Consider the following 23,239-nt stretch of genomic DNA (forward strand, 5'->3'; position numbering starts at 1 on the left):
CTTCCTGGACTTGAGCCACACCCCAGCAACTGTTTGCAGCTTGACTGAGCTTCTATTCTTTGCTAGTGAAAGCTGCCCCCTTTTTGTATTAATTGCAAAATAAGTTTAGGCTTAACTTTTTTCACTGGAAAAAAAAAAGTTTCCTCATTCATTCATTTTTGCAGATGTTCAAAGAGAGGCATTGTGCAAAGCGAGTGGGAGAGAGCTGGCAGAGGCTGGAGCTCTTGGTCTTAAGTCAGCCTGCGATAGCAGCTGGTTTCTGTGCTTCTGATAAAGCTCTGAAGTTCCAAGAATTATGCTGAATTCTTCCCTGAAACTGTGGTTAATTAGCTCGAACTGTTCACAACGCTGTCACTCCTTGCTTTGGAAACAAAGCAGAGGATATCTGGTATAGAGGAATTGTGAAAACCACACCCTCTGAGACTTTCGTGTGCTGTTTGGTATTAAACTGCACAGGCTAAACGGAGCATATTACAGAAACTGGTTTGTTTTCTGGGAGGAATTTCTACCGTTTTGGACCATTTGGACCATTGTTTCTCATATTAATAACAAGAGAAGGAAAGCCAAGCAGGAAACAAACTGTATACCTGCTCTTAATACCACATACGTGACAGAGGACATCTTCACCTGAGAAGTTGTTAAAATGTACCTCAGCAGACAGCATCATCCTGTAAACCTGTTGAAGGTGCAGTGGAGAAGGATGCTTGGCTCAGGAGTTGTGACTTGAAAATAAATAAGTAAATAAATAAAGCACTTGGGGTTAAAGATGTTTTGGGAATCGCTTACTGACTTTTAAAATTAAATAAAACGTGTATGCATACATCACAAAAGACACTGGAATACTTCACATTGTTACATCTTTTTTTTAATAAATTATAAAAAACATATTTACAGTCAGAAGATAGCCCAGATCTAAATCTTCCCTCTTGTAGTTTAGAAACATTCCCCCTTGTCCTGTCATTATCTGCCTGAGTAAGAACTTGCTTCCCATCTGTTTTAAAAGCCCTCATTAAGTACTGAAAGGCTTCAAGGAGGTCTCAGAGCCTTCCAGGCTGAACATCCCCAGCTCTCTCAGCCTTTCTCCATAGGAGAGGTACTCCAGCCCTCTGACAATCTTTGTCAAGCTTTTCATCCACCAGCACTCCCTGGTCCTCTGCAGGGCTGCTCTCGATGTGTTCTTCTCTCAGTCTGTCCTCATGTCTGGGATTGCCCTGACCCAGGTGCAGCACCTTGCACTTGGACTCGTTGAACCATATTAGGTTCTCAAGTTTGTCCATGTCCCTTTGGATGGCTTCCCTTCCTTCTGTTGTATCAACTGCACCACTCTGGTAATCATAGACCCCCTTCATACCCTTAGTAACTAATAATGAGGTTTCAGTACCAGTAAAAGCACACAGGAGGAGCTTAAAAGTCCTGCAGAGCTTGTCAACAAACACACATTTGTCAACAGGCTGGCCAACTTCACGAGGAAAGCTCTGAAATAGGAATGATGGCAAGGGAGCTCACAACCCACAGTTAGGTAGTAGTGGACAGGGGTCCGAAGTAAAAGATATAGGGTGACTGGAACCTTAGAAGGCAAAAAAATGAAAAAAAAAGGGGCAAAAGGAGGCCCATCTCAAAGGCACATACGCAAATGTGTGCAGTATGGAAAGCAAGTAGCAAGAACTAGTATTCCATGCAAGTTATATATATGTATATATACACATACATATATATACACACACACACACATATATATAAATATACACACACACGCAATTTAGGAACACTGATGGTTCAGGTAAGGATGCTTTCAGGAAAGCCAAAACTCAACTATATCTGAGACTTGCAAAAGACATCAACAAGAGCAGGATCTGCTACTATATTAACTGTAATCGAGCAAACAAGGAAAGCGTGGGCCCATTCCTGAATCCAGGTGGGTGATTTAGGGATACTGGACAGAGAAGACTTAGTTAATACCTTTCTTGCCTCATCTTCGTTAACAAGATCTCATAGGCTCTGAGCTTAGGCAAAGGGTTCAGGAAAAACCACCATCAGTCAGGGATTACCTGAGAACTTGATCCACACCAGTCCACAGGACTTTGATCAGATGTGCTCAAGGGTGCCGTGAGAGCTTGTTGATGTCACTCTGAAAGTGTTATCATCACTGGCCATGGCTATCAGGGAAGCCCCTGACAACTATAAAAAGTGAAAATGTTGCATCCATCTTCAAAAAGGTCCAAAAGGTCAACCTAGGAACCTACAGTCTCCTTTGCAGCCCTGGGAGAACAAGGTAGGTGGTTCTTTTGGGACACATTTCTGGGTTTGTGAAGAAAAATGAGCTGGGAAGAGTCAGTTTATATTTGCCAAGGGTAAATCATGCCTAACCTACCTGACTGCCTTCTGTGATGATGAAATAAATGGATTTCACAGAATCACAGAATAGCTAGGGTTAGAAAGGGACCTCTGGAGATCATCTGGTCCAACCCCCCTGTTAGGTGGGACCACCTAGAGCACATTGTGCAGGATGGCATTCAGGCGAGTTCTGAGTATCTCCAGAGAAGGAGACCCCACAACCTCTCTGGGCAGCCTGTCCCAGTGCTCTGTCAAACTCACAGTGAAAAAGTGCCCCTCATATTCAGCCAGAGCCTCCTGTGCTTTAGTTTGTGCCCGTTGCCTCTCATCCTGCTGCTGGGCACAACCGAAAAGAGACCAGCTCCTTCCTCTCAACACCCTCCCCTCAGATATTTACACACATTGATGAGGTCTCCCCTCAGTCTTCTCTTTTCCAGGCTAAACAGGCCCAGCTCTCTCAGCCTGGCCTCATACAATAGGTGCTTAGCCATAAGTCACTAACCTGAAGTTACTGAGGAGCAGCTGGGGACACTTGATTTATTCGGTTTAGAGAAGACTGAGGGTGACCTCTTTGCTGTCTACAATGTCCTCATGAGGGGGCAGTGGAGAGGGAGGTGATGATCTCTCTGGTGACCAGTGGTACGACATCAAGCTGTGTCAGGGGAGCTTCAGATTGGTTATTAGGAAAAGGTTCTTCACTGAGAGGGTGGTCAAGCACTGGGACAGGGTCCCCAGGGAAGCATTCACGGCCCCAAGCCTGTCAGTGATCAAGAAACATTTGGACAACACTCTTAAATATATGGTTTAATTCTTAGGTTGCCCTGTGTGGAGCCAGGATTTGGACTCTATGTTCCTTGTGGGTCCCTCCCAACTGAGGATATTCTACAATTTCGTGATTATCCCCCTCCACTCAGCATTCACTAGACTGCATTTGGTGTGGTACATCCAGTTTTTGTCCCCTTCAACAAGACATCAGTGAATTAGAGCAAGTTCAGTGAAGATTGACCAAGATGGTCAGAGGGTTAGAGCATTTGCACTGTGAGGAGTAATTTGCACCTGCAGAAGAGTAAGCTTTAGGGGGTAATTAACAGCAGCTTTCCCATACCTACAAGATGATCATGTAGATGGTGACAGGGTTTTTTTAGCAATACCTGGTGGGAAGATGAGAGATAATGGACACAAGTTGAAACAACAGAGATTCAGACTGGATATAAGGAAATCGTTTTTCGACATGGAAAGCCAGACAATGAAAGGGGTTGACAGAGAGGCTGTGCAGTCTCCATCTTTGCAAGTTTTCAAGACCAGACTAGGTGAAGCAGAGTAACTTAGTTTCATTTCAGTGCTGACCCAGGTTTAAGCAGGGGTTTGCACTACATCAACTCCTGAGGTCCCACCTAGCTTAAATTTTCCCTATAATTTCTAATACTGCTATAGGCTCCTTTCTGTTGATAGTCTTCTCACCACCTTATTCGTAAACTTGAGAACTTAACATTGCACCACGCAGGACTGATTCATTAAACGTGACTGCAGGTACCAAAAGCAGACAGATTTGATCAACTATTTGGCTCGAGTATTACACAGACAAGGCAACATAGCAGAACTCGGCAATACGCCAGAATCTCTTCCACTTCTGGATGACTACAGGTAGAAGTCTTGAGTAATTACTTAATTACTAACAGCATGGATGTTCCTACACCACTACACGGGGGATAATTTGATCCCTGCCTTGCAATAAATGCTCGGTCCAATAAGGAAGACAAAAGAGAACTTTCTAATTTTGGGTTACGACTAAGAAACCTTTACGATTATTTACATATGCCCATTTCAAAATCAACTGCAATGGCTTTCACACTGCAATAAACACATCCAGCCTGCAGCATTCATGAAACATGCTTCACAGGTTGATGATTTGAAAACACGAATACATGGTATTCTTTTCCTCTTTCTTTTTGAGCTTCGGTATTTGTATGAGCTCAGTTTTCAAGTTTTAGTTTGCTCATGGCTGCAGACAAAAGCATGTTAGTATTCTTTAGAAATGGGTAGACTGACATTCTACTAGAATAATGTGAAGCAGCAGTTAAGACATAAAAGAACCCCCCAAAAAGCTGGAAGTGCAAAGAATATCAGAAGTTCAAGGTCAAAAAATACAAAACAGTGCTAATAGAGGCAGCTTTGTTCTAATGCGAGAATAAATTGAGTTGTAGCTCTGTCTTAAAGATAACCACCACTGGAAATGATCACAGCTTGCCAGTCTTCCGTTGATTCCAAGACATAATTTTCTTTGAGAATACTTGTCTGGATCACTGAGTTCCTGCTGGGAAACCCAAACTAGCAAGTTCCAATTGTGATCCATCTGGAACTTCTGAGGAATGAACCATCTTTCTTCTGACTGTAAAATACACCGATCCAGTAGTTGCACAGAAAGCTAATTAGTTTTTGATCTATATGTTTGAACATGCATAAATAGACCTTCTTTAGTATCTAAAAGGCTGCCAACTTCAACAGGTTGTTCTTGATGATCTTTCAAAGTCTCTTCCAGCCTGGGCTCTTTGATAGTGCTACACAACAGGTATAAAAAAATCCTTGGCCGTGTTTTTGTTAGTAGATGCTGTTCATTTAAAAACCGATACAAAACTGTATAGTAGAGATTGCTGCTCACGACTCAAGCTGTTTATCTTCATGCAGCATGAAGAAAAGGAGGTTATCCATTATAAGGGAAGAAAAACAGGCAGTTTTTCCTCAGTTTAACTAGCCTTCGAAACATTTCTTTGCAGATGACTTCAGTACTTCTGGAAAACCTCCAAGAGGAATGATAGTGGTCTTCCCCTGTTGAATTCTCTCCCATTAGGTCAAAACATTGTTTGGTCCACAAGTCAATTATTTGTGGCGTTTGATTCTGGAACAAAAAAACAAAACAAAACAAAACACAAGTATTATGTCTTCTCTTCTTGAAATTGTATGAGTTATACAAGAACACTGCAGGTTTTAAACACTAATACAGCATGATGGTGAATTAAGACATTGCCGCATGATCCTAAACAATCCAGTTACAGCAGCTTTTTGACCCGTGGTTATCTGGTAGGCACCAGCCACTTACCACACGCAATGATTTGTTTAAGCTTAGAGATGCTGCTTAACAACTGGAGCAGGTTAAGAACATTTACCAGTTATTGCCAGCCATCTGCTAAGCAGCTTGCAACCTGCAAGCCCGTTCTGACTCTGTGACTTTGGATCAGATAACTATGCCCCTACAACACCACTTTTACACAAAGATTTAGGTTTATGGTCTTTATACCAGCTGTGTACAACACATCCATGCAACGCTGCTGCTATTCTTTCCATGTGGTAATGGCAGGTGCTTTTGGAGGCGTGAGGTTTTGTTTGTTTGCTTTGTTTTGCATTTCTGATGAATAAACAGAGAGAGTTCTCATTTGACAAGCAGGAAAACTGAAGACAAAGTGAAGTTACAGTGCAGGAAGTTACAATCCAGGAAGTTCAAGGCTACATGCTCAGCCTAACTCACTGCATGCAACAGGCATCAACCTATAACCAGGCTGATTTTAAACAACGCATACACAAGGTCCTCTTACATCAGTGTTTCCCTGATGGTGCACACACAGCAACAGTGCAAGGGAAATCACCTGGACATGCCAAGGCACTATGCAACTCAGTCTTTGCTCCAGTTATCACAGCATTACTTCTCTCTTCCAGCAGTCTCTAGCTCAGCATCACTCCAGCCTAGGACAAGATGCCTGGAAGCAGTCTAGGAGAGCATCACATGGTGACACATGGCAATCCTCTCAATAGAGGATAAGACAAAAGATATCCCTAGTCTGGATCTCACAGGGCTCCTGGATGGATATGAAATATTTTTATGGCTTGTATCCTTAAAGTCCAAGCAGGGTAACTGTCTTACCTGTGGCTGACTTACACCAGCTTGATTACGAAACTAAGGAGAGTGATAGAGGAGCCATTTTGTTGTTTGTTTTTGGGGGGGAGGGGGGAGCAGCTATTTGCTTATATCTGTGCAGTGAGGAGGCTTGAGTATGAGATTGCTTTTCTCTTCTCATTTTATAGCTGTGCTGACAGGCAACAGGCTTCACACTCCCCACGCAACATGTAAAAAGTGTCACACAGCTTGCAAACAACGCCGAGAACAGCACAGCTACTTCTGACGTCTTCCTCTGTTGTGGCACACAGCAAAGATGCATGACATAACAAAAATATTACGCCAGATGAGAAGTCCAGCAGTGTGCTCAGGTGGCCAAGAAGGCCAACGGCATCCTGGCTTGTATCAGGAACAGTGTGACCAGCAGGGCTAGGGAGGTGATCGTCCCCCTGTACTCAGCTCTGGTGAGGCCGCACCTCGAGTACTGTGTTCAGTTTTGGGCCCCTCGCTACAAGAAGGACATCGAGGTGCTTGAGCGAGTCCAGAGAAGGGCAACGAAGCTGGTGAGGGGCCTGGAGAACAAGTCCTACGAGGAGCGGCTGAGGGAGCTGGGCTTGTTCAGCCTGGAGAAGAGGAGGCTCAGGGGCGACCTTATCGCTCTTTATAGGTACCTCAAGGGAGGCTGTAGCGAGGTGGGGGTTGGCCTGTTCTCCCACGTGCCTGGTGACAGGACGAGGGGGAATGGGCTTAAGTTGCGCCAGGGGAGTTTTAGGCTAGATGTTAGGAAGAACTTCTTTACTGAAAGGGTTGTGAGGCATTGGAACGGGCTGCCCAGGGAAGTGGTGGAGTCACCATCCCTGGAAGTCTTCAAAAGACGTTTAGATGTAGAGCTTAGGGAAATGGTTTAGTGGGGATTGTTAGTGTTAGGTCAGAGGTTGGACTCGATGATCTTGAGGTCTCTTCCAACCTAGAAATTCTGTGATTCTGTGTGATTCTGTGATTACCTAGAAGCACAGCACAGAGGAGTAGGTGCCCTTTCAAAGCAGCATGTAGCAGTGGCATTATACACTGACTACCTCATTTGGTCTTCAGTATTTCTTCACTGGCAACTCACAGGATCCAACTGAGTTATTCCAAGATAGCACAGCTTCCTCTCCAGTAACACAGCCCTGTTTCAAGCCTGCTTCCTTGTTTCACACCTGTTTCCTTGTCAGTTTCTTTTGCATCACAGAATCAATTTTCTTATCCTCATTCCTACTTACTGAGTATCTACGTCAGTGGTTTCCAAAGTAGGGTGCACCTAGGGGGTGCAACACAAACCACTGTGATGTAGAAACAAAATACTTTTGTGCCATTAATAAGTAAATATGCATATATTGGGGGCATGTGCTCAAGCTATTTTACTGATAGGATTCATAATCAAAAAAAGGTTTGGAGAACACTGTTCTACATCTCGAAAAGAAGAAGCCAGCATGAAACACCCACATCTGCAACTCTTAACCAAGGGCTATACAACAGACAAAACAACGTTCTTCCTTTTCTCCTGAGGAAATGAAAATTATTTTCAGTCAATCTGCAAATTTATCTTATTTCCAAACAGAAATGCTTCAATTCACACTTGCATATAGTGTGCGTTTCATAAAAGCTTTCAAAACACTTTTCAAACATTTAAGTCAGATTTAAAATTTCCAATCAAAAATTTTCTGGTGTCCCAGCTAATAAATTTGAAAACAAAACTTTTAATTTCACAAGTTTCAAAACATTTTTTTCCATCCATTCCTTTTTTCCCTCACCCAGTTTGCTATAGCTGACCTAATTCCACATGCATCCAAAATTATTTTTTAAGAGACGTTTTATTTGTCAAGTGCTTTTTAACTAGTTCTGTGTAGAACCACCAGCACTATCAAAGGCTTAAGCTCTATGACAACAGTCCATGATCTCTGCCACCAGGCTGATTCTCAGTTAAACTGTGGCTGTCCTACAGCATGCTGAAAGCACAGCAAAGCTTTATAGTGTGAGAAAATAACCATTCAATGCTGTTATTTTATGCATATGCTGATGGCCTGCTATCACTACAACAGCCCCCCACACACCTCTTGCCTTCCCTCCCTCCTTCCCTTTACATCCATCGCTGACCAGTGCCCCATCTCCTCCAGTATGCTACCCCAGTGCTTACCAAAGCCCTTTATGATCAGATTTAGCCTGTTAACCTAGCAGAAGATAATGCAATTTGTTTTCCTGTTGGGTCAATTTCCTGCTAACATGGCTCACAGAGGCATGTGATAAACATCAGAGCAGGACCAAGGAGCAAGACCTCCCCTTTTAGCGACAGTAAGCTGCTAGATTGGCTCAGCCCATCCTATCAGTTATAGTCTACATGGAAAAATTTTCACCCATCAGAACTGATAATTGATTATAGGACTTAACTAACTCAAGCAGTATGAAACTGTAAGAAACATTGCATCGTTGCTGTCTGAATTTCACTAATAAGATGTAGCATTGATCAACTATTTCCCCGTGCAGAGTAATAACCAGCTTTCTCTTTCCACATATAAGGTTCTCGGGCTCACTAGCCTGTCTACTTTGAAGAGCTTTCCCACCACAGCCTTTTAGGTTTAAAAACAAGCACAGACCACAAGAAAAACACAAGTTAAGTAAGCTCAGCATTCTTTATGAGAAAAGAAAACGCACCTGCACACCCAAGCAATAAGTTGTCACCCCTCCCCATGAGTCCCACGCTCAGACAATCCCAGAGCTCCCCCCACTCCCCCGAGATGGAACAAGAGTAAGCCCACCGAGACCTGGGCCATTAACAGTCAGCAACAATAACAGCCCTGACCAACAGTTTCCACGTGGACAACACAAAACACACCCCCTCTTTCCTCCATACCTGGCTCCACAGTGTCCTCATGTCCCCTTCCAGATGCTGCAAAGGCCAAGCACAGAACACACTCAGAAACCCACGGCACCACCCATAACTTCACAACCAGAAACGCGACGGAGGGAAACTAAAGCCCAGGGAAGGTACTTGCTCAGTGCTATGTAACAGACACAAGGATCCAGGTCTTTTCGACTTCTCGTCTAGTGATTTACCCACCAACATTTACTGTTTCTAAGGCAACAAGTCTGTCTAGGCCAACAGGGGAATGGAAATCTCTGCACTGAGGACATGGTAGTATGTTTTAGACTGTCAAAGGCCACATGCAAAATTAATTCCCCCCTTGTGTTGCCATGTTTTAAGGCACCTTCACACTCCTTACCTCCTTCTGTCTCTTCTTCCACAACGTCAGGAGGTTGCATAGATGCAGCTGCAGGTAAACAGAAACGTGCGTGGATGAAGCACAACAGTTTGCAAAATATGCAGCTCTACTTTAAACTGACAGTCTCACTAGTTACAGAACAAATACAGCATATTCTCCAGATGATTCATACGTTAAACCTGTATTGAAGGCTTTGCAATTAATTTTAACTTCCCACCAGCAATCACTTCAGTTCCTAAACCATAATCTGCATTATGCATCTGTTTACCGCTTTACAAAATCTTTCTGCAGTGGGTTTACTTAAAATGATTAAGCTGCACAGATTCACCATAAGAAACCAGACAACTGAGAAGAGAATCCACATCTCCTTTCTTTACTTCATAGATGTGTCACACTAACACTGTGACTTTCTCTTTGCAGACTAATTGAAATGTGGGTACGTTTAAGTGTACTGGCAAAAGAATGTTTTTGTTTGTTTGTTATTAAAATCTTTTTTTCATCTTCTTGAAACCCACCAGTAGTAGTTTCTGAACTTCAGAGATGTCTGAACCACAGGCTAGAACCATAGCTCTAACAAACATATGAAAATATCAAAAGGAAATTATTTATCTTAAATCCTGATGACAAGATCTTTGAACTTTGACTTGCCCAGGGGAAAAACAAAAACAACAAAAAATACCCCCAAACCCTGTTTTCATGGCACTGCCTCCTTACCTACGTTATCATTTCCAGGCCTACCACCATTTGCTTCACTTTTGTCTTCCTCCCCATCTGTAAAAGCATTGACATAAGAAATTAAACATATAGAACATTTCTTCAAAAGGTGACACGGTAGTTTACAACCCAAGAAACATCCTGCTTCAGCCTTGTATTAATTTCAGCACCTCGTGTAAGATACCAGACTGAGAACCCCACATGCAACCCCTGTTCATTCTACTCCAGAGTAGTCCAGAAGGGCGCTGAGCTCACAGCTGATGGCTAGAAATTCCCCACTGAGAAAGATTTGGTCTGGTGACCCCCGTAACAAAGGATTTTTTAGTCTTCCCTTGTATGCCCCTCGTGATCCAGACTATGATGATCTAGTCTGGTTCATAGGAACAGACATACATAGGAACAGACCACAGTGGTCCTGGCACCAAGATGCATATTGTGAAAGCACAGACCGAAGGAGTTGTCCCCTTCCTTAGGGGATCACTGTACAGAGTTCCCAACCCCCGATGCACACAGCCACAAACCAGGGAACTGAACAGTGTCATTGCTTGCTGTAAATTAAAGAAAAAAAGGTAGAAAATGAAAAGCAGGATTAGAATGGACAGCAGGCACATAAGTAAAGATCTGGACAGGAATACAGACAATGCTGAGAATCTGTACTTCCTGCAGAAGGGCATCATGTAAAGAAATCAGGGATGGACAGCAGACTGGTAACTAATGGAAAGAGGTGAGGAGCTCCTTCACAAACTTTCTCCTTGCCTCATCTTGGCTGTTACAAGAAGACAGGCATGCAAAAACATGCGTAGAAGTTTATCAAAAGGCACTGTTAACAGATTTTTATTTTTTTTTCCTGAAACAACCAGAAGGGATTAGAGAAAGAAAAAGAGACCATTGCAATTTGGCCCACAGGAGATAAGCATGCACCGTAGTCTTTCCTTCAGCACAACAGAAGCAAGGATCAGGCAGTTCTGCACAACTGACTAGCAACATATACATCTTCACCAGTGCTTAGATGGGTTTTCAAGATATAACCAAGGTAAACTAACAGCAAACTCCAGACAATCTGGTGTGATAACACCAGTCATCATTATATTTACTGTCATCATTATAATTTGTGCTAAATGCATAGCAGCAACTTCCACCCCCTGGAAATACCAACATCCCTAGTCAAATTCAATGCACAGAAAAAAAGGCTAGCGGCCCAAATTCCAAGACAGGCCAGCAAGACATTTCCATAGGGACATCACTTATTCCCAATGTATTACAGTCATGCCTAGCCCTAAGAACTTGATATGAATACTGGGATTAAAAAATAAAAATAAAAAGTCAAATTTCTGAAAGAAAAAGTTTATATAAAAGGGGCAGGCAGATAAGATTAAAAGAGACAGAAGAAAAACCATCCTCATTTCAGCACACAAACCAGCTCTAATCAACCAGGCAAAAAGACTGCTTTATAGCATGCAAGTTTCCATCCCTCATGCTGAGGCCAGCCCCCAGTCTCCATTGTCAGAAACAAAATTCACCCCCAGAGAGAGCTGCTAGCCAGGCAACTCTCAGGCTGCTTCCTGTCGGTAATTCTGCCAGCCCCACTAACTCCTACACCAAGTGCAAAGCGATTATCTGCTGCTGGACCTCAACTGAGGCTTTGAGGTTGAGCGTGCTTACACTGAAATTCACCTCAAAAACATACACATGGCAAAAAAGGAAAGAGCAGATCACACTCCTTGTTACAACCAACAGGTGATGTGAAAAAGAAAAGTTAAAAAAAAAAAAAAAAGAAGCAGCACTAAAGCGCAGAAGTATTTCTAGTAAGAAATATTTGTGGACTGTTAATTGCAATGACCTGAAACGGGTTTCTTACCTGTGTTATTGGCTCCAAGTAGACGAGCTGCTCCTATAATAAAAAATATATATGTATTTTGAACATGTATTGATGACCTGTAGAAAAACATCTATACTTTGTTAAACTGCTAAGGCCTATAAGAAAACTTACTTCTGTATCTGTCAAATGAAAGACTATGCTGCTACAAAAAAAGCTGTCAAGTTGGGACTAAATTAAAGCAGTAGCCTTATTTCTAAACATTTGTGACAATTCAGCTCTCTTACCTGGAGCAATCGTCTGATCAGCTCTTCCTGTTCCACAGTTAGCTTTTTCTGCACCAAAAAAAAAAGAGGAAAATATCTGGAGATATATCACATGGAATTACAGTTTTGTGCTTTTGGACACTAGCTGACAGCCTCCATCCCCCAAAATGAGGCACAGCAAGTTTATTTTCTAGAATCGTCAAGAGAAGCGTGGTCAAGCCTTCATTGTTTCAAGGGAAAACAGATGAACTGTTTCAAGTCTAATTGATGGCAGGTATAGTGACACCCCTCATGGGCTGATATCAAGCATAATATTGTTTAACATCAACAATGTGGACAAGGGCACAGAAGGCAGCCTCAGCAAATTTGCAGATGACATCAAACTGGGGAGAGTAGGAGATATGCTGGAGGGCAGGGCTGCCACTGAGAGGGCTTTCAACAACCTGGAGGAACACGCTGGCCAAAAGCAACTGTGTAGTTGTGCATCTGTTGAAATCACCCCATGGGAAAGTACCTCGTTAGCTCTACCTGGCTGGAAAACATCTCTGCAGAAAAGAACCCAGACCTGCTGAATAACAGAGCTGAACATCAGTCAGCAACGTGCACGTGCGGCAAGAGTCTACCGTATACCGGTCTTCCGCATGCTCATCTGAGAAAAATATGCAAGTACAAACTAGTGTTTCCCAGTACACCAAGCGTAGCAGCTGAGCGCAGCAAAGTTCAGTATATTAGCTCCTTTAAATTTACTAGTCTTTGTCTAAGCTGTACTTGTTTCTGCTACTGCAATCACAATACATCCCATGGTCAGAAACTTTCATACGTTCTACAGAACTTAGATCAGCGTAATCTCAAAGCACGTTGGGCTCAGCCAAGAAATGCCATACATACTTCTGAACAGGTATATTAGCCCAGCTCCAACGAAGAGAGAGGCAACAACAACGGCAATAATAAGCCCAGGTCTGCTTCTTTTTTGAGATCTGTGTTCTTTAAAAAAGCAAAATAAATTATGATTGATTAGTAAAAATGCAACATTTTAAGGTGACACACATCTCAGTAGAAATAATATCCCATGTACATTTTATAGCTATTTAATTTTTAAAAAGTAAGCCCAAGAAGTTAATGCTCCAGATTTAGTTACCAGCAAAACCCTAAGCCAGCTCCAGAAAAGTCACACGGTAACTAACTCAGTTCAGTGAAAGCACATCATCACTTGGAAGGTGATGGCTCAGTTCTAGGGCCAGTTCTGTGGAGGCTGAGAGGCCACCCCACGGCTCTCTGCAGCTCCCTGAGGAGGGGAAGCACAGAGGAGGTGCAGCCTCTGCTCCCGTCACCGATGATGGGATGCATGGGAAGGGCACAACGCTGCACCAGGGCAGGGTCAGACTGGATATCAGGGAAAATTTCTTCCCCGTGAAGGTGGTCAAACCCTGGAGCAGGCTTTCTGGAGAGGCAGTATATTCTAACTTAACTAAAGGGGTCAGGCAGATGGACAAGATGATTTTTGTAGGTCCCTTCCAACTGAACTATTCTATTCTCCAGGCATCTCCCTCTATCACTCATTTCAAGTCAAAACTGAAGGTTTTATTTTACTGAGATCCCTAAAAGATGCATCTTTCCAGGGGGATCAAACTATCAACACAGTACCTTTCGTCAACCTTTAAACACACTTGTAGCAGACAAAAGGCTTCTGATGCTTTTTAGTCTTTCAATTCAACTTTCTGAGAAGTTGAGAGAAATCTTACAGTCAAAATCCATGCTATTTTCTAATTCAGCCTCAGAATTGCATATACAACCCAACCCATTACCTTGATAAGTTGCAAAACACTGATTCAAAGTGATTTCGGAGCTCTTATTAACTTCCAAGTATGTAACGAAACATGTAGCTTTTCCCCTAGTATCAACATTCTCTTCAGGGATCAAAACCACTGGGCCCGTGGAAGTTTTCCTGCCAGTGATCTTCCAAACATAAGTCAGAGGCCCCTGGAAATCTGCTTCACATGTTAGCATTAAGTTGCCATCACTCAAGTTGCAATTTATTTGAGGTGTAGAAGGGGCATCTGAAAGGAGAGAAAACATGTTGTATTACTTTTGGTTGCACACTGCCTTGAGTTTTAGCACAGGACAAGGGTTGGAGCGATATTAGCAGCAGAAAAGCATATAGATAAAAATGCTTTTTTTTTGAGGGGAGCACATGTGCGTAAGAGGAATGTATTTCTGAAAGTGGCCCTGTTCCTGGTTCTTCAGTGCCTAGGTTTGATGCTCCTCGTGGTTCATTGTCAGTAGGTTTAATATACACACTAGTCAATCATCTTTCCCAAAGACGACTAGTGAGGCTGCGCAGATTGGCACAGTACAACGTCACAAATATTTGAAGATACAACATGCCCGCAGGAGCATCTTTAGTAGAGGCATACTGCTTAGGGCAACTTGGTCAGCTTGCTCAGAGAGCTTGATTTTCTCTCCAAAACCACACAGCGTGCCACCCACGCACATTCTGAACGCCACGCCAAGGTAAGCAATGATGGGCACAGCGTAGATGCCACCTTTGAAAATTTGTTTAAAGTGTCTCAGCAACTTAACAATGGAGACAGTCCCCCACTCTCTCTGTTTGCTTCTCTGCCAAATAAACACTCCACTTTCTAGCCTTCTTAAAAGGGAACAAAGCGGTGCAGTTCTTTGGGCAGTTCGTCCATACTTACCTAACACGGTAAGATTAAATGTAAAGACACCACTTTCTTTACCACTAGAAAAACGTTCTAAACGGTATATTCCTTTATCACTGTTCTCCAGTTTAAATATGGTCAAGTTCCCACTCTCCTTGTTAAGCAAGCTTCTACTCCGGAGGGAATTAAAATACGTTGGTTCACTTTGCGCATCCCATTCAGCCACTTTGTCTTTGTTTTTTGTCCAAATAACTTCGTCTATTTTACTGTCTGATTTTACTGGAAAAGTAAAATTTTCTCCTGAAATGCCAAACACTTCCTCTTCACAGTAGATGTGTGCTATAGGGGAAAAAAAAAAAGAAAAAAGTTGCTTTAACTTTTTTTTTAATAAACTATTACTTGACCAATGCTGTACGCACTGTTACATTTCAATTTATCATAAAATTCAAACTGAGGTTAAAAGCACATCTTTTGCACATAAAAAGCACATAGTTTTGCAAAGTATGTGTTAGTTAAGAATTACCCAAAGCCAGCCCGTCTTCACAACCATATGATAAGCATAAGAAATGGATCCAAATCCCACACCCTAACCTCAGGTATAGTCATTGTCCCAGTCTGCTTCCTTATCCTAAGCTCCTGTATGTTTAGTACCTTCCGTCTATTCATCTGAGTTAAGCCTCCTGCCCATAGTCCGGTGAAAGAGATAAGATGAAGAATTGTCGCCAGTGAAATCTACCTCAGCATCTTGTTGCTGACAGCTTAGACTGGCGGCTCTTAAAATCGCAAGACTACCCTGCCGTGGCAGAAATGCATGTCCATATAGATAAAAACAAGTCAACAGTCAGATCGAGCTATGCTTGAACGAAGGACACAGATTGATGGCATGAATACTTCGTAGTGCTCATAAATCAAGGCAGACACTGCGGCTTTATTGCATCAAAAGAGCAGATCTCTTCCCTTCACTGTGTAGGAGCCCAGAAAGCAAGTCGTGACCCATCTTGCTCCGCATCTTATCTCATCTTATCTCCTTTCCAAACAAAAACAAGGGAGGTCAGCCAGGCCAGTCCTTAAGAAGACTGGGTTTCCAGCTGCCGAAGAGCAATGCTCACCAGCGTATTGTGTGCCCTGCTCCTCTGCCTGCAGCCACACCAGGGAATCAAGGACTTTCTCCGACAGGAGGTGGAAGGCAAGAAATGGGAAAGGCATTTCTATGTGCTTGGGTAGAGAACTGCAGATACAGAAGGTCTTCCCTGTGCCTTTCTTCTCATGGATCACCCAATTTGTTTGCAATTCACCCGTGAATGTACTCTTCTCGTGCTATTAGTTCCTACTGCTCGCTATCTGCACCTGTGCTGTGGTGTTTTCCAAGCACAGGAACTGGAACATTATGCAGAGTAAAGAGGGCTCAGGTATCGCTTCCACTCCTTTTTAACACAACCCACCTCTCTTTCTTTGTCTTCTGTCCCATTCAGGCCGATACCAACATCTCAGTTGTTCCCACTGCTCCAGTACGAGCACTTCTATTCACCCACCTCAATTACCAACCTCCAGAGAAGAACCCAAGAGCCCCAAAATTTGTGTTTGGAGAGCCCAAGAAGGCGGGCTGTTGAAGCACTGTCGTGACCTGAGGAAGCCTGGAGTCTTGCTCAAGACTCTTGTTTTACACAGACGATTTCTGCAATCGCCTTTTCCTCAAGAAGTCCTCTCTCACCACCTAGGGAGAAGGAGAAGAAGTGGAGAAGTCCCTGCTCTAGCCACTGGGAAATTCTGCTTCTTGATAAGAGACATGGTCAAGCTGTGGTGGCCCAACACTGCAGCACGCACACGCCGAGGCACGGTGGCTGCTGAAAAGAGCAAGCTAACACAGCTCTTTTTTTGGGGAGCAAAGCAGCCGCTTGCTGGGGGCCCTGGGCGTGAGCAAGGACTTATTTTTATAATAGCAAGAATTTTCAGTTCCTCACCCCTCTTCCACTTGCACCTCGTAGATCCCTCAGCTCCCCCTCAGTTTCCTCCCCAAGCCTCTTCCACTCCCCTTGTCCTCTTATTATTTCTCCAGGCTTTCTCCTCCTCCTCCCCATCATGGTCACTGCCACTATGCACTTGTGCATTAGGTCTGCTTGGGACAGGCAGAAATTCCTTCACAGCATCCCAAATACTAGGTCTGGGACCAAAAGAGTGCTGATAAAACATCGGTGTGCGTTAACTGTTGCAAAACAGGACTTGCACAACCAGAAACCTCTCTTCTCACTTTCTCTACATCATCTGGGGCTTCCTGTCCCCCCTTAATTTTTTCCTTTATTTACTAAGTTGTCTTTATCTCATCTCGTGCGTCTGTCTTGCTTTTGCCCTTTTGGTTCTCTGCCCCATACCACTGAGGTGGAGTGAGCAAGCGATTGCGTGGGGGCTCCGCCACTTTCAGATCCCTACCCATCTCTGACTCATCTCTGGCAAAGCAGCCAGAAACTTCAAGTTTTACCCTTGAATTCAGGACAGGATCTGATCCAGAACTGCGCAGCCCTGGTCTGTGTCTTCAAAGATCTGAAATCCCTGAGCACATCTCAACAGGGATATCGACTGTGCAGCTGTAGGAAGTTTTCCTCATCTTTAAAACTTTGGCTCTCAGTACAAGAGTCAGGAGATGCTTCTAAATAAATGTCTTTTTCAGAAGTATTCTCAAGGCTACATTTCCAAGCTGGAAAAGATATTCCTCTCTGTGAAGGCGTGGACTCTTATTTTTGTGGTAACTTCTCTTTTTGCCAAAACATTACACTAAGCTTATTCCTCCAGAAGCCTGTTTGTTCTGCACTAAACAAACCTATCGATAAAAATACTCCATCTCCAGCCAGATGTCTTTCAACAGACTGTCACCATGGCCAAAACAGCAGATGCCAGCGAGAGCAAGGCATCCACGAGGTCACCAGCACTTCAGGCACTCCGGCACCCTGCAGCCACGCGGTGCGGTGGTTAACGCCGTGCTCGGTGCCTGCGCTCGCACCCGGCAATGCAACAGGGAGGGGAAAATCCTGGTGTAACAGCCCAGAAACACATAGCATTATTAGCAATCCTCGCCTACTCGTGGTTCTCACCGTGGCCCTGGCTCACAGGGAGTTTTCACTTCTGCTCGGTGAAGTTAACTCAGACGCGCAGGTAGCACCGCAGCCCCGGTGGTGCCGACTTCACCAGGGCTTTAAAGCAGGGGTGGGGAAGTTTTGCAGTTTTTTGGTCTTTGCAAGAAATGCAGAACTTCCTCTGTTTATTCGGGAGGAAGGTAGCCGGAACTACGAGACCAGATGCCTGCTGCACACAGGTGACTGGAAAATATTTTTCTATTCCTACTATTTAAAGCCACTTAACATCGGTGCTAGCCATCTCCTGAAGTAAATACACTCCAGGAACAACTTGAATTTGTCCACCCATTCATCCCAACACCTCGTGACTCATCTCAGGGAATAGAAAGACAGAGAAAAAAAAAAAAAAAAAAAAAAAAAAACGAGCAGTTACAGAATTTTTATGATCACAGAGCATGTATTCGTGTGTGGAAAACAAAAAAAAAGGAAGACATTTTAAAGCCACAGTGAAAAACAAACTGGTCAAACTCCTTAAGGAGGAAGAAACAAAAAGCCATGCTGAAGGTAAGCTTTTTGGGGTCAGTTGCTTTTTGAGGAAGTAAAAAAAAAAAAAAAAAATTAGCATTGCTAATAAGTAACTTCCTGCAACCTTGTGATCAAGGTATACAAAGTAACCTCTGCTCCTAGGCAAACCACGCTGTTTCCCCTTCGCTCAGTTTGTGTAAAAGAAGTCAGACTGGAAAATGAAGCATTAAAAGGAACCCAGCAAAATGGAGAATTCAGAAACAGTTATGCTGCTTAAATATTATTTGAGTTAAATAAAAAAATATTTTTAAATTAATTAAAATTTTAGAAAAATCACTAATACTGAATTGAAGCTCAGGGTTCCCAGCTTTCAGAAGAGCCTCGTGACAGGTTTAAAATGCTTCTAACTCTTCTAGTTTACTAGAAGAAGGTGCAGGGTTTGAGCCACAGTCACTACTACCACCTTCTTTTTCCTCTTTACATGCCCTCTCTGGGATCCCACAATTGAACACAGCTTGGGCTTGAATTCCCAATGAGTGATTTTAGAGCCATCAAAACCACTCTCCTTCAAAGTCCTTCCCGGCCTCAACATGATCTTCACTCCTGAAGCATTGCATTATACATCTGTGGCTATATCAGACAAAAGCCTGACCTGGCAGGGACTTGCAAAAAGCAGCAATCCCTACGTATTGAGCTCTTCTTGATTATCTGAAGACAAGAAGCAGTACTTTGAACCTGGGTGGAGTGATGGGAGGGCTGGGATCCGGAAGACGAGGGAAGAGGTGCCACAAATAGCATACTGCTGTTGACGACATCTTCCAAAACAGGAAACTTACATGCCAAGATAAAGCGTGGATATATGAAAACTTGCCTGCCAAAGACTTAACTGCGTGCACTTGGGCATGCTAGTCTGACTTCTGAAGTTTTGATTTTCTTATACATGTATAGAAGGTTGTTTTACCTTTGTATAATCTATGTGCAGCAGTAAGAACGTTTACACATAGGCAACAACATTGATAATGGCAATAAAGTAAGCATACAAACAAAAAGAGGGTGTGTAATCTTGCCAAGTAATTTAGTCTGTACCAGCAGAGACATTCTATTTGTACTCCTGATCTCTTACACTAATCAATTAATACAGAATTTTAGAGAGGAAAGAAAAACAGCTAGCCATCTTTTTTTCCTCAAAGAAGCCTATTATTATATTGGCTCTCCAATTGCCTAATTAGCATCCTCTCTTCTTTACACCTCCTCTTCTTTTAAACTAAGCATTGTTTGGGAATTTGGACTCTCATTTGCTCAGTAAGTCTAGAGCACCTGGCCCCCGATGCCCAGACTACCTGTGGCATGCCAGCCTACTTTCTGTAAGATCCCAATGTGCCTCCACAAAGGGAAAAAAAATGTATAAATGCACAAGGAGATATTCTATTACTCATGCATTACTGACATTTAGAATTTTATCTTCAAAATAGTTGTCAACTAGATGAATAACTTGGGAAATAGTGTTAAGGCTCAAATCCCAGCATTGCACGCAGAGAGCCCTGCAGGTGTACAGCATCTCAGCTTCTCCACTGGTCCTCTGCTCTCTGAAGGCCTTGGCTGCAGAACAATATCGTGCAGTTGTAATTAAGCAACAGAGGCTTCTTGAACTTCTGGAATAGCATGGGAGGAAATCTCAGGGACTTGCTCTGAACAATCCTACTGGTTAGTAGAACACTAACCTACTTGTTAGACACCCTTTTCCTGAAAAGGAGATTGTACTACATCCTATTTTAGGCACATCCAGGACACTCCCTGAGCAAGAACAACAACAACAAAAAAATAGACACACAATAGAAATAGAACAAGCCATGCTGCTTAGCCCAAATAGCAAGAGCAGCTCCTGCTCGCTGCTGAAGCTTTGTAAATCCACCTTTCATTTCACAGGTGGGCGAGTTTTAACTCCAAGTCTCAGGTTCGCAGCTCTGGGCAAGCTCCCTGCTCCCCAGGCACACGGGGTGCCATTTGGATTAAGCCGGTTTTCACTTAGTAATTCAGCAGAAGTGAGCATTAATAATTTACTTCACAAAATGGGATGGACGGGAAGGAACGGAAAGGAGCGGATGAAGAAATTGGATGTGTTTTTTTTTTTTTTTTTCCTTGAGAAAGAAGACACGCAGAATACAAAATATGCAGCCATGACAAGAATACATATATATAGGGAGGGGGTGTAGGAGGGATTTTTGTTCTTTAAACAACCGAGCCTGTTCTCCTGAACTGCAGAGCACCGCAGGGACTGGGGACGAGCGTGGCGGCACAGCCCAGCCTGCTTCCGAAGAAATGAACTCATCGCCGGCGGCTCTGTCCTCCTGCACCCTTTCCTCACCCTAATCCCCATGTTTACAGCAAGCCCGAGACCCCCAGGCACCCCGACACCCACAAACACAGCGTTAGGTGCCCGGGAATCGGGGGGGGGGGGGAACCAGGCTCTGCCCACCGCCGTGAGGCAGGGGAGCAGCCAGCGGGGCAGCCCCGCGCCTCGCACCACCCCGACCCCCCCGGAGGGGTCCCGGTCGCCCCTTAGGCTACTCACTCAGGAAAGAGCCGACGAACAGCAGCTTCTCCAGCCCCCATCGGACCTCCAGCTTCATCGCTGCTCTCCTCCAACCAAGGCTACAAGGAAACGGAAGGCAGCTCGCACCGCCCCCCCCCCCCCCCCAGTCACGCCCAGCACTTCCCCGCCGAGCTGTTTGCTGGGTGGTGCCTGCTCCAGGGGAGGCGCCTGCCCCCAGAAAACTGGGGTGTCCCCTCCTTTGTGGAGATGCAGTGTTCAGGGTTTGGGGTGTGCAGGTGCAGGCTGAAGGCCTAAAAGCCGAGCCCCGGTGAGGGCAGGGCTCCAGGCTGCACCCCGTCTCCTCAGCGCTGCCCAGGGTGGGTGAGCAGAGGTGGCCCTGCCTGCTGAGCTGAGGGAAAGCCAAAAGGCAAAAGAGAAAGCAGCTGGCAGCTGCCCAAAAGCCATTGAGAAAACTCAAACAAACTTAACATTCCCCTTCATTCGTGGCTGGCCTTTCACACTGCGACGCGTTACTAAGAAAGGGAAAATACCACAACAGTTTGGGAAACTTAAATAAGCATCTGCACAGAAACCTGTTGCTCCAGCAGCAACCATGCTCCAGCTGCGTTCCCGCAGCTGTAAGCTGCTGTCAGAGTGGCTCTCACTCTCAGTGAATTGCCTTGGCTGAGGAGAACCCAGCAGCTGGCTGGCCCAGCCACACCTTTCGCAGCCTCGGGGCATGCTCAGTTTCCAGGAATTTTCTTCTAGGATTTTCTGTGAGCTCCCTTACCTCGTCACTGTGGCTCTAGCATGGGCTAGAGTGACACAGTGGGCTGAGCAATGCTGTCTCGGTCCTTACTAAATGACAGAATAACACTGAGTCCTGCTCCATAGATAGCTTGTACCAACGTGCTTATCTGCATGGCACAGAAGTGGCTCCAGACGGAGTCAGACCCACCCCAGAAATTACTTTTTCTCAGGGACAGGAACACACTGACCGCTCTTTCTGTCCCTCAGTCCTCGCTCCTACTCTCAACCTCTGTCAAGGGCCAAAAAGCAGCTCCCTACACTGTAAAGGCTCCGAGTTGCAGTGTTTACACCAGAAATCTCATATGGCCATCTTCCTGCAGTTTGCTGGTCACCAAGCAGCTTCCTGCTGCTGACTACCCTTCCTGTCACATAAAATGCCCTCCCAAAATTGCAGTGACTTTAGGTGAAACCTTATTGCCTGGGAGGATGCTGCCTCCCACCTTGCACTACAGCATTCCTGTAGGTTTTTGAGATCTTCTGGGCTAGGAGAGAGAAATCCGAAGGGGGAGCAGACACTTTTACTTCGATAATTTTAGTCTGGAAGGAACCGCAGGAGGTCACCCACACACACCGAAAGCAGGGCTGACTTCTTCCTGCTGAAGCCGCTCCACTTTGTAGAGAGCAATTAGGGCTTCATGGCACAGAGAAAGTGAGAGAGAAACTTCAGTCCAGTGGCTGGGACACTCCCTTAGGCTCATCCAGTTTGGGGAGAAAACAGGGATATGTGGCAAGGATGCAGTGTCCTCCCTTCTTGTGCATGCCCATGTAGTGATGCTAGCTAGAAGGTCTGTAAAGCGCTCATTGAAGACACATTTTTTTCTCCTTTCCTGAGAATCCAGTCTGACTCATCTATCCTTTCCCTCCTACACTTGCTAAATCCATCTTCAACATTTTTCTCCTATTCTATCATAGTCTGGACACTCTTCTGAAACTCGAGTTTGAATCTCTTCTTGCTGGGCTAACTCAACCTGGTTCCTCCGTCACTCCAGGGAACAGTGCACAGGAGGAGCCTGGGTGCTTTATCCTGGCACTATGGTGTCTGCCCCAGGGACAAAGGACAGAAAATACAGGAGTTGTGATACCACATATTCCAGCTGTGGAGTGGATCCAGCCATAGCATACTACAGTGAGCTAAGCCATGCGAGTATTTCATTCCCTCCCTCGAATGCAGAGGCTACAGTAACTGGTTTTAAATGTTCATCATTTGCTTACATCCCACTTGGTTTCCCCTGTGGTCCCATTCTACTGCCCAGCTGCATTGTTTCCTTTACCAAGTAATAGCTGTCAAAGTGAATCTTCCCATGATCAGATTTTCTCTCAGCAGCTGGGGGTATCACAGTGCTTGTATGTTGCTGCCAGCT

General features: G+C 44.3%; 1 protein-coding gene across 3 annotated transcripts; it reads right to left on the reverse strand.

The window, feature by feature from the left end:
- Positions 1–847: 847 nt before the first annotated feature.
- On the reverse strand, positions 848–21,195 carry CD58 (CD58 molecule). 3 transcript variants are annotated; one of them, XM_082777313.1, is made up of 10 exons: positions 21,108–21,195; positions 14,979–15,281; positions 14,085–14,336; positions 13,168–13,263; positions 12,301–12,348; positions 12,056–12,088; positions 10,198–10,254; positions 9,475–9,531; positions 9,114–9,139; positions 848–5,230 (listed from the first exon to the last, which is right to left on the reverse strand). In XM_082777313.1, exons 1-10 carry the CDS (start codon positions 21,163–21,165, stop codon positions 5,036–5,038), a joined length of 1,125 nt encoding a protein of 374 aa, XP_082633439.1. In that variant the 5' UTR covers positions 21,166–21,195; the 3' UTR covers positions 848–5,035. The 3 variants fall into 3 exon arrangements, with proteins under 3 accessions (XP_082633439.1, XP_082633437.1, XP_082633438.1); XM_082777311.1 differs by having other exon boundaries at positions 5,066–5,230; positions 9,114–9,149; positions 9,484–9,531; XM_082777312.1 differs by lacking the exon at positions 9,114–9,139 and having other exon boundaries at positions 5,066–5,230; positions 9,484–9,531.
- Between the last annotated feature and the right edge of the window lie 2,044 nt (positions 21,196–23,239).

Source organism: Aythya marila (genome assembly GCF_965140915.1).
Source record: "Aythya marila genome assembly, chromosome: 1".
In the NCBI taxonomy this organism is placed as follows: domain Eukaryota; kingdom Metazoa; phylum Chordata; class Aves; order Anseriformes; family Anatidae; genus Aythya; species Aythya marila.